This window comes from Dermacentor silvarum, chromosome 11 (assembly GCF_013339745.2).
Source record: "Dermacentor silvarum isolate Dsil-2018 chromosome 11, BIME_Dsil_1.4, whole genome shotgun sequence".
Taxonomy (NCBI): domain Eukaryota; kingdom Metazoa; phylum Arthropoda; class Arachnida; order Ixodida; family Ixodidae; genus Dermacentor; species Dermacentor silvarum.
The window spans coordinates 17,412,813-17,425,389 of NC_051164.1; the positions used below are offsets into that span (position 1 = coordinate 17,412,813).

The following is a 12,577-nucleotide window of genomic DNA, read 5'->3' on the forward strand; positions in this document are numbered from 1 at the left end:
CATATCAGACCCACATATAATGAATTATTTTGTATAACGAACAGCAGTAAAATACCCTGGAAACATTTTGTATAAGATTTTTATTTTATATATCAAATACCCATACATCAAAGTCTTTGTGATCCCTTTCAGATTCAATATATCCGAGTTTAACTGTATATGTTTTGTTTTAATTGTCGAATATGTTTCCTTCTACAACACTTCATTACTGTACTTTGTTTCATGCACAGCAGGCAACACTACGAATACTAAAGAAACTTCTTGCACTACTTTGCGTTCGTCACCAAAAACAGTACGTCACATATACGAGACTGGTATACATCATGTAATGTAACTTCATGTTTAATCGTTTTACATTGCAAATTATAGCAATTAATACTTGATAGGAATCACATATCTGAATCTATTTACCACTGAATAAGTAGAGTGACATGTCACTGCGATCAGTGGCCACAGTGCTTCACTAGTGCTCGCGACCAAACTGCAGTACCGTATTTGCCCAAATCTGCACCTTTTTCCCGAGAAAATGGGTTCGAAAATTGCCTGCACATTACCATCAGATACGAACCTAAAACCACAATCGTGGCACTGGCAACAGCCTACTGTCAGAGCCTTCAGGTGCAGCATAATCAGCATTACAAAATGATGACAAGAGAGTGATTTTGTGAAGCTTACTGTAGGTTGGTTTTGTGCTTCACAAAGATCAAGAGCAGTACTCTCGGCCAATAACTTTCGGAGATACAATCACTACCGCAAGATTTCGCACGACTCGGCACCGGATGCAACGGCGTAATCGGCCGCCAGCGTTTCCGGCGCTGTGCCAAGCACAGTGACTGGAACGCTATCAGACGCATACTTCCATGATGTCTCCAAAAGTGATCGCTCGAGAGTACCACTCTTGTGTGCTTGGCATCCATGGCAAATGAAGTGCAAATAGTGACGACAACGCGACATACCTATAGAAACTAAGCAATAATAAAAAAACAATGCATAAGTGGTCACGCCTAGATGTGCAGTCAACGTAAATGACATGCCCAATCGGCTGTTCTTCAAATGAGAATTGTACAGAGATGGCCACCCCGCTATAACACAACACAGTTCACTCATTTTCATTGTCAGTCATTCGGCCTTTGTTCTTGAACACAGGCATGATAATGTGAAATGTGAAAGTATGAAACAATCACTTGCAGCAATTCACCACAGTGAAAAAAATAATAATAAATACGCAAGAAAGTGACGAAGAAATAATGGCAAAAGTCGGTTTCTAATTCAGTGCAACCAATGTGGAATCCTCAAAGGGCGTCACGATCAGCAGGCTTTGGTGACCTTTAGGCCAGACCACACATATGTTTGCCGACGTGCACAAGCTGGCGTCTACGCGCCTTGTGCCTGCCGGGCCTCATGAGGAATGACGGTTTGCATGTACAAAGACACAGTCTCACACATAGAGGCATTGTTTCGTACTGAGCTATCGTACTGAGCGTACCGAGTTTCCTACTGAGCCAATGAGCCCCGCACTTTCAGTTCTCATTTTTCCATTACAGGACTTTTCGTATCCCCATACAAAGGAATGGCTGGCAGGCAGAAAATGTGTGGGCTTTTGAGAGCAGTAGCTTTGCATGCAGCGGTGTTGTTTCAGAGTGTGTTGTACACAACTGCCCTGCATCAGCTCTCATTTGTGTGTAGCCTCCCTGAATGTGCGAATGTTGACTGGCCACCTCGTACTTCAATTGGCCAGGCATAACACACAGAAAGTACGCTGAACGATACGATCTTGTAGTGCAAAGATACCGGAAGTGCTGTTAAACTTTCGTTACCGGTATCTTTTTGCTATGAAATCATGTCGTTGAGTGAGCACCAACTCGCCCAAGAAGACGTTATTGTGCAGAAAGTGGCAATGCGAATGACTTGCAGCATTGATGACCATACCACTACTAGTGGGGTGATCAGGACAAATGAGTTCCTTGAAACAACACTACAACTGCAGTGTGAACAAGTGAGTTTTTACTTACCACATTGAAGAAATGTTGCTAAGCCCTTCCAGAGAATATTAGTACACATTGCTAGCCTAGGGCCTTGAGCACCAGAGTGATAAGTGCCGTAGCTTGACATACAATGTGCAAATGTTTTCTGGCAGCTGGGCTGCATGTCAGGTTATTGTCCACAAATGTATGAGGGGTGAAGCACAAATGTATGACCTTTCCTGGAAACAGTAGACCTATTTTGAGACAGTGTAAAGTCCGAATAAAGATTCAGAAACAAAGCAAGGAACGAGCAAACCAAACATAACGCAACTTTGTGACCCCATATACAGGATGACATCCAATCATAAAATATTGCAAGCATATGTGCAAAGGCAAATACACATTAAGAAATAATAAATCAAACAATGAATGAACAATTCAACTTGCAGTTGATGTGCTTAGTGCAATGATGCGGGTGACCCTGTGCTTGTCATTGTTACTTAGTTCATGAAATTTTAAAGCATCCGTACAGCAGGAAAAAAATCGAAATGAAATCTTTTTAGTACCCCTCAAATTGTTGTCTAAGCTTCAGTGGCCAACAAGTTACATTTGTGGAATGGATTTCCAAGTCAGCTGAGCAGTCTAAAAGAATATAAGACAACCACGAAACAATCAATACAATGTGATTGTGCCATGCCCTTTTCAGCATAGTGGTTGCATCCATATGACAGGTAAAACTACAAGAAATAGTATGACCAACTATGTTGTAAGCAACTTCCTGATGAAACCTACAGTACTAATATACTGCGTTCTTATTAACATAGTAACTACACTGATTAATTAACAAAATTTACAATTACCCACTTGATGGCCACAATGTCAATGCCAGGTTTGTAGAGCACATTAACAGCCCTTTCAGTTTGTAACGTGCTACCATTTGCATAGCTCTTCTTTCCATGCTTAAAATGAAGCCTACAAGAACATGAAAAAGCCACGAGGGACCTGCCACTTTTTTTTGTACACAAAAAAATTCACCGACGATTACGATACTCAATAATGCAACATTTGAGCGCACTCTACATTAATTAATTGTGCCTCAATAAACGTTGCCTTAATTAACACCACAGGTGGTGGTCGAAGTAATGCACTGCGAACACCTTAAATGTACTGAACAAACTCTCCATTAACACTGCGGCCATAAAGTTAATTAAAGAGCTCGTTAATTAATCGGTACTAATCTCGCTATTGATAAAAACAAAAAATATTGGCAGCTTCTTCAGGAGGTTGCAAACAAAATACAATTGGTTTCATCAACACAGAGGGTTGCGTTTCTTTTTTTTTTTTATCATGGTGGTCGACTGTAACCACGACGAACTTCATTTGTGTTGCAGCGTGCTAGCTGTTCCTCTTACCATGTTACCGTTTCGCCGATTTCATGACAATAAGGACGAGCCAAGTGGAAAACGTATGGAACAGAAGACGGCCTTCGTAAAGGCAGTCTTGTCAGGCGCTAAGAAGTCATGCGTTGCGCCCACTGAAGGTTCTCGTGCTGTTGCTTTACTAAAATTTCATCACTTACGTAGTCGCACAGAGGTTCGACGAACCATCTTCTCTTTTGCATGTTTTAAAGTTGTTCACCCCGTCGGGCATATCTTAAAAGGTGGCAGTGCAAGAAAGACGTGGACGAGACGAGACGCCAAGGACGAGCGCTGAAGTCCGTTGTGGTCCAGGAGCATGTGGCACAGCTGATTCACCGCTCTCACGTGGCCCCGTTGGCCTCACTGTGTGATCGAGGCCAGTGAACCTGGCTGCACTGGCTAGGCTTAGCTGTCTCGTAGCCTCCGACATTGCACCGGCACTGATGCAAACTCAGAGGCCGCATCTAGTTTCGCTCGTGATCTCGTCTCCGTCCATGTCTTTATTACGTTGCCTGCCTTTTCAAAAATGTACCAGCACGCCCAATTCGCCAGCATTAACCATTGGGCATATACTGCAGTAAAGGACAATAATGGATATAACGATGTACTGGATATAATAAAGTAATTTCGATGCACCCTTAAACGTTGTAATAAGGAGGTTCAAGTATTCGTCTTCAGTGCAGTTACAGATTTCTAAATTTTGTGCATCAATTCTTTATAACTCGGCGATTTTTGGCAATTTTCATAAAAGATTTGAGGCCCTGTATAAAAATTGTGATCAAAATTTTATTCCAATTGGTTTAGCACTTTTCTAGTGAGAGCATTTCAGGAAATTGGAGTTTGGTCCCCTAAGTAAATAGCTTCCTGTGGAAAGGAATCTTTTGAAGCAGGTAGCAAACACCTTAGAAACCAGACAGTGCAAGCCAAACCAATAAACAACTAAAATTTGGTGAAAAATATGAAAAGTTATTTGATTATTCAATATGTTGACTGTTTATTAAAGGTTCTAAAACTTTGTTTTGCAGGGATGCTGTGAATAGCCACTCTGTGCTCTATATAGTTGCAGCAACATTGATCTGCACCGCAGACAAGCAGAAATGACTATGAAGTTTATTAATAAAATATCCTATGTAACGGCTGTCAAACGTTCATTTGCCGTTATACATTGGTTCTATCAGTTGATGTCACTGCCACTTGGGTAGGTCCGTATAATCAATGCGTCCAAAAGATTGGGCGATAAAAAGAATTGGATTCACCCTAAATCATTTGCAAACGAAAAAAATCATAAAATATTTGTGACAGTGCAACAATCGTAAACAAGCACTAAATATCGGGCTGTACGATAAAATCATAAAAGTCGGCAGGTACGAGGTATCGACTCGGAGAGTGATGATGTTACAAAGGAGTCAGTCACCTGCGAATAGGTGACCGCAGTACCGCTGGCGGTGCTGTAGTAGGCAGCATTGCCAGGGGTGTACATCGCCCCTGCGTCTGTGACGCTGTACACAGGATAACCCGTCCTGCGAACAACAAACAGAACACACGGGTCACCTACAAGGTGTCACTACTCATCAAAGGGGACACAGGCAAAAAAAATATGGCCAAGACAGATAATCCCCACCATCTCTATTTTAAGGAGACTGTCAATACAAAGCCTACTAGAGTAGAGGGGCAGACGCCAAAGGCTGAAAACGCCTGACGAAGACGCCAAACCCTTAACAGTTGACAAGTAGCAATAACATACATACAAGCAAAAAAAAACAAACAAAAGAACAAGGCCATGTTTTTTTGTAGCACAATATCAAGAAGATTCTGTAAATACGAAAAAACCCAGAACAAAATGTCAGTTTACATCTTAATATGTTATCGAACAATGGAACGAAAAATCTTAGGAGTAACGTTAAGAGACAGGAAGAGAGCGGTGTGGATCAGAGAACAAACGGGGGTAGACGATATTCTAGTTGACATTAAGCGGAAGAAATGGAGCTGGGCAGGCCATGTAATGCGTAGGATGGATAACCGGTGAACCATTAGGGTTACAGAATGGATACCAAGAGAAGGGAAGCGCAGTCGAGGACGGCAGAAAGTCAGGTGGGATGATGAGGTTAGGAAATTCGCAGGCGCAAGTTGGAATACGCAAGCGCAAGACAGGGGTAATTGGAGATCGCAGGGAGAGGCCTTCGTCCTGCAGTGGACATAAATATAGGCTGATGATGATGATGATGTTATCGAAACACTGTCTATACATATCTATGTGGTATTTAGCATATTTCTTTTAACATGTCATCATCATCATCAGCCTATTTTTATGTCAACTACAGGACGAAGGCCTCTGCCTGCGATCTCTAATTACCCCTGTCTTGCGCTAGCTGATTCCAACTTGCGCCTGCCATTATCCTAATTTCATCACCTCACCTAGCTATTTGCCATCCTCGACTGCGCTTCCCTTTCCTTGGCACCTATTCTGTGACTCTAATGGTCCACCAGTTATCTGCCCTATGCATTACATGGCCTGCCCAGCTCGATTTTTTTTTTCTTAATGTCAACTAATGTCAACTACGTCCCACGTGAACATATATACCATATCTTAACATATTTGAACCAAGTAACATTCACGAATCACCGACCTGCCACACTCTATTAGGATTTTTAGTGGCAGAGTACGTGAGAAAATATTATGTACAGCAGAACAGCCCTCGCAGTTATCAAACGGAAAATCTTCATCCGCCCAACTTAGCAGGAAACTACAAAGGAAACCCATGCGGCTTTTTCGGAAAGAAAGCTCTGCAGTTGAAGAAAAATTCATCCTCATTCGGGGATCAAACCTGCGATCGATGCCTCCCCGGTGCAATCAATTTGTGCAGTCTCTTTCGCTTTGTGCAGTCTCTTCCGCTAATTGTGCAATCTCTTCTGTTAATTCAGCCCTGACGGGGCCACCGAAATTGATTGAATTATCCTGCAGGTCAAAGTAAACAAGATGCAGAAAGAATGTCAAAACACACTGTTTGTTCTTTAGCAGTATTTGTCCTATTGTAACATGCCTCCGAATAAAACGAGTGCCCACTTTCTATGTGTCCAAAGTAGAAAACTAACGCCCAGGCGAGGATTAATTTTTCAACCGCGAAGCTTTCCTTCTGAGAAAACCATGTGTGGTTCCTTTGGAGCTTCGAGCTACAGTGGGGTGGATGAAAATTCTCCCTTTGATAACTGCGAGTGCAGTTCTGTGGTATCTAACATTTTCTCATGTACTCTGCCATGGAGATCTTCGCAGAGTGTGGCAGGTCTGTAATTCATGAAAGTTACGAACTAACGCAGGAATGTCCTGAAAGCTCCTAAACAATTTAGAAACCTAATGTGACCTTGATTTTTTTAAAAAGAAATATAGGCAAGGGTATAATACGCGTTGCACATGACAGCTGGTTTCTAAGATAAGCTTTGCTACACGGTTCTTTTAAGCGACCTTCACCCCAGTACATCCGTGTTTTGGGGTAAAGTATATGAACGCTGCAAAGCCGGTTTTGGTTTTGTGTTCAACTGCACTGCACAAGCAATTTTTCGGCCCAATTTTTTCTTTTTAAAGACACTTGTTAGAATCGGGTAAATACCGTAATCAGACATTGTGAACTATAGTTATTGCTTGAAAATCCTCCTAGGGCAAGCCTGAAATTGGCATTTTCAATGGGGGATAACGTGTGTTCAATACTGTTCCTTAAGCTCCGCTGAGACGGGTGCTGTCACTAAAGGGGTCACTAATGGGCTCACCATAGGGGTCAGGCAGGCAAATTATCCATTAAAGGCCAATTTTAGGATCATAACAATGAAAGTTTGGGCCTAAAGAAATGGATGGGCACCAGCCGGAACCTTTTCGGTTGACATCAAATGAACTGCAAAATTGAATTAACCAGAGTAGTATGAACGGAAGTCTACTGTAGTGGCGTAGATTATAAACGTACACAAACATAAGTGGTTATGCTGGAATGTACAACGCATCCCGTATAAATTGACCACGTGCTTAACCTGTACATGAGATTTCGACAACAGATGACTGTGCTTGCCACTACAGTTGAATCCGGATATATCGAATCTGGAGGGATCACAAAAAAGTTCGATATATAGGCAATTTGATAAATAAAAAATTTTTATACAAAAATTTTTAAAGGGGTTTTACTGCAGTTCATTATACACAATAATTTGTTATATGTGGGTTCGATATATCCGGGTTCAACTGTATCATTGCGCTTTGAGTGTTACTTGTTTTTCTGGGCACAAGTTCGCCCAATAAAGAGTTACATTTATGACCCACAGTTTGGCACATTCTGTTTTTTTATCATTACTACAATGTGACAATGCAGTAAATATTCTACCAAGAAGTGTTTGCTGGGCACTTTCAGTTGCCCCGATGTTACACATCATCCCCAGACATCATGCTTACATCTGTCCGTTAGTGGCGGTGTAAAGGCTGGGATCTCCAGTGCTGTCGACATACTGGACGTACGTCGGGTGCACTGCAGAAGTCGGCTGAAGGGTCACAGTGCCGGGCGTCTGTCCATCGGGATCGGCCACTGCCAGATAATGTGAGGGAAAAAAAAAAGAAAAACATTCAAACAGAGAAAACAGCGCTTTCCGATTCCTTCTGCATGCCTTCCTGATGGTTTAGTATGAAGGAGCTCTTCGCTATAAAAAAGGCAGTTATTTGAATTACTATTTTATATGAAAGGCTACGAAACACAAACATGCCCATGAGACACCCACAAAAGTGGACAGAGGGTCAGCTGACAACGTAGCTCAACCAATAGAGCACCGCATGCATCATGCAAAGGTTGTGGGCTTGAATTGCTTCGCTGGAAACATCGTCTTTTCTTCCATTTTCATTTCGATATCTTTTAAACTATGAACATGAAGATGTTGCAAAAATGTTGTAACCTTAATCTATAATTAGTTCAGCCTATAAAATATACTTTACTTTCATTATTAAGCAATTCATTCTAATGACATTAAATTTTCTGCCTTTGTTTTCGCACTCGTTTGTTTTCTGCACTCGCTTGCTGCTCAGGGGCTGCCGCGGCATGTTATATACTTAATATGAAGTACTTTTACAATGAATTAGGCACTGATAATTACAGGAATGGTAGTTTATAATAAACACGTTCTACCTAAATATGTGGTTTTCCAAAACCCAATTTTTATCGCTATTTTTTGGCTTTCGAAGGCCCCTTAAAGCAACGGGACAGTAAAGAGAAAAATAATTTCACTCCCAACACCAAAAAAAAAAAAAAAACACTCTAGAGGTGAGAAGAGGCATGAAAAGCCAGAAAAGACAAAAACAGGTGGTGACGGTGAATTATAGTGCGGCACCAGCTCGCCATGACATCATGCATTTTGACGTCTGTAGCCTAGTTGATTTTTTTTTTATTATTGGAGAAGATGGACTACATTGTATTTTGAAAGAGCTAAAGACTAACAATAGAACGGGAAGTGTCTCGCATGGGCTGCAGCCCATATTAGTTGATCTGGTCTTGCCCTTCTTATGATTTGCAACTATCGTCGCTGTTAGGCCTATACAAGTACACTGCCAGCGGCTTCAAGAACTGCAGAACTGCCATTAATTTTGGGGGAGGGTAGAATGCCGATTTGGAGGATTCAGGATTTCTGGTTAAGACACATTTGTAAACTACATCTGAAGTGCTTGGAATTGCTGTTATAACTAATATTTCAACATTTATTGATCATATGTCACATTAGTTGTGTTGCAACTCAATCTTTCGCTTCATTGTTTAGTTTGTTTTTATGCTTAGTTGTGTATGTTAAGTTGTGCTACCCTCTTTTATTCATGGTTGTGTCCCCCCTATGTAATGCCTTTCAGGCTTTTAGGGTACTTGAATAAAAAAAAAAATCAGAAAGCAGAGCTCGCACACTGCATGATTCATGTGTTCGAGTGATTGTCTACTCGGCAGCCACTTACGTAGCAATCAACAAATTCCACATTCTTTTCTCGCCATAACAGGATCAAAATGTGCATGCAGGTTCCCGGTCTCCCACCTGCAACAGCGATGAAGTGTGGTGTGCCATTGGTCGTTGCTACCTGGACCACCTGTCGCCTGTGGACTCGTCTGCGGTGGGGATGTCGAGGGGGCCACATGCTGAGCAGTCGCCGTGGCAACAACCTACAACAAACCGGCATACATCAGTTCAGAGCACTAATGTTTTCTACTGGTCTTATAATGCACTAGCAACTCACAGATCATCAATTCAAATGTGAACAAGTGAGGGTTCACTATGCCTTTTCTCGTTTCTTCACCAATAGGTGTAATAAGGTTACCGTATTTATTCGAATATAAGGCGAGGTTTTTTTCCAGCAATCTCTAGCCTCGAAGTCACCCCCCCCCCCCCCCCTTGCCATATACGCGAATCTTGCCTTTAGGTGTGGCTTCACGGCAGCGCGCGCCGCGATGCCGTGAAGCCACACTGGGCGATATTTGTTTTCTTGGGTTCTCCAACTGGCACCCCTCGCCTTATAATCGAATAAATACGGTAAAGCTCAATATAATGAGGTCGGTAAAATACGCACTTTACTTTGTCATATCCAAATTGTGTTATATTGAAATGGTCTTTTACGTCAATAAGTACAGCTGTCGACGAATTTGCTTGCACAGCAGAGGCAGCAAAATTTTCTGCATTATTGGGCAATCAAATAAATAAATAAATAAAACAAAATAATCTGAATTAGAAAAAAATTACTTTGCTGAATTTGAGAGTAGGCGACCAAAGATATGGTTTCATGCTGCTATGTCGACAATAACATCTTCACATCAGCTGTAGGAAGCGAAGCCTGCGATGCCTTCGCGTCACTCTACCCCCGCAGCTGATAGTCTTGTTCACTTTGGGATGACGTTATATCGTAAAAAACGCAAGGAAATGGGAGTGGATGCTTTGTCTGCCTTTCGCTTCAATGCATCTCCAAAACTCCAGATTACACAACCTCCGGCACGTTTGACAGCACACATGAAGCCACAGCCATTTCAGGCTGCGTAGCCACTGGACCCAATGCAGATTAGTTGAGTTCAGTTTATTTTCCTTAAGGATGCCCAACTTCGGGGGTGTTACATAAGGGGTCCTCCAAAGATTGCCTCCCAAGGTTATCTCAGCCGTACGCACTCAGCCGTGCTGACAGCCATGAATAGCCACGGCCGGGCTAGAGGAGGAGAGGTGCGCTTGCCTCCCCCTCCTTTCCCCTTGCTTACACGGGAAGATAGAGTGCATCATCAAACCACCATCGTTGTTGACTCACCCTTGCACGCACCCACAGCATACGGTGCGCGCGGGGTGGAATTTGAGAGATGCCGCACGTAAGCAACCGTAAGCAGCCGCACACAATTCAACGATTCGACCATCTGCATCAGCGGCAGTTTCCATTTATTGCCCCTGTACGCCTTTGCGGTGGCAGTGAAATTTCATTAAGTTAAGAACGTGTATAAACACACTACGTCATGTCATTTCATGGACAAGTTAGAAAAAGTTAAACACTTCATCATATTCAGAATTTCATACTATTTTAACTTCTTTAAATCGAGGTTTAGCTGTATCTGCATAATTTTGGCTTGCATGCATAGCCCCTAAAGCCCAACATACGTTTATTGTGCTGAGTCTGGTACCTCAAAATGCTGATTTACGAGTAGGAAACCTAATACAAAAGCCATAGAAGTGTTGTTGACATGCTGCAGCAAAATTTCAGTTGTGGATAATGCAGCAGACCGACTACTAATTAAACCCTTACTGCAGTAATTAATTTATAACTCAAACAACATTAATTGTTTTTTATTACAAATGTACTCTTCATGGCCAGAAATAAAGGCGATCAAGTTGTAATTTTCCACAACGTTGAATGATGCTCAGGATTTCTGGGGTTAATCCGAGGCCTATCGTATCAATCTTTGGTGACCACATAATTAGCAGTGCAAGATCATGCTCTCTAGTAATTATTTAGGAAAGGTATTCCACTACGTAATTTCTTCTTCGTGCCTGATTTGTAAACGACTGCAGTGTGAAATACTGACAACCAGCAGAGTGAGGAATGTCAGTGATGCACTTAGTTGGTGGCACTTAAGTCCTGGAAAGCTGCTGCCACAAGCTGGAAAGGGGCGTGGTTCTTATAAGCACCATTTTTTTTTTGATTAACTAATCACAGATTCAGCGTTCAAATAGTGACCCCAGGATATAGATTTCTAAGTGCCTAGCTGCACACAACGCACAACTAGTAACACATTATTTTATTCTCACCAAAAACCTGTTCCAAGTTGCACGCAAAGTTCAAAGCACGGAAGTCAACGAAAACTATCCAAATGTGGAGCCATGCTTGCAACGAGAAAAACAATTTGCTAAGAAACTATGGTGTCGACTGGAATACTACAAGGGCATTTTAAAAATCAAAGACTTGTGTCTTAGCTTATTGCAATGTTGTAACTCAAAATGACATAACACTGTCTTAAAAATTTTGTTGTCATAACACCAATGCAAAATAAAACTCAAAATTACACACAAATTATAAATTCAACTAACCGCTTGTCTGTGTATGTGAAAAGCACTTAAACGCCACAGACACAGTTCATTTTTATGTGCACGTCGTAAATGGAGAAGTTTTATAGCTGTACTGCAATCCCCCAGAACTCGCCGCTTAAGCTGTTCTGAGAATGTTTTAGAGGTCTACATTTAAAAGCCAAAACTACCTTCTCCATCTCTACGTCAGTAGGATGAAAAGTTAGGTGAGTTGGCCTAACTAAACGGGCTATCGTCGGGGCTAAGGTGTCAAACATGTTTATGTGAACTGTGTTACTGAACTACAAGAACAAGCAACAAAAAAGGGGCATGCAAGACAACCGGGCAAACGCATTTTCCAGGGTGTCGTGTGTGTCCCCTTTTTTTTGCTGCTCATTTTTGTAGCTCAGTAGCACAGTGAACATCAACTTAGTAGAACTATATTTTGTAACACCAGCAGAAAAAGACCCCAGCCCGTGTATGCTATTTAAACGCAAAGATCACAACATTGGAATGATAGTCAAAGCAGCTCACTTTACATGCAACAATGCTGACTGCATTAGCCAGGCTTCGATGCCACTCTAGCAAAGAGAACTGGCATACCTTGATAGCTCGTTGAGGGGACGGTATTAGGTGGTGACATGCGCTTTTGCTGGTACACGT

At 41.9% G+C, this 12,577-nt stretch overlaps 1 protein-coding gene across 1 annotated transcript in view; it reads right to left on the bottom strand.

Moving 5' to 3' along the window:
- Nucleotides 1-12,577, bottom strand: part of LOC119433301 (DNA-binding protein RFX2-like) — a 92,017-nt gene that overhangs the window by 57,401 nt on the left and 22,039 nt on the right. Inside the window, 4 exon segments of the mRNA XM_049659137.1 lie at nucleotides 4,797-4,902; nucleotides 7,815-7,944; nucleotides 9,422-9,473; nucleotides 9,475-9,546. Coding sequence (XP_049515094.1) covers nucleotides 4,797-4,902; nucleotides 7,815-7,944; nucleotides 9,422-9,473; nucleotides 9,475-9,546 — 360 coding nt within the window.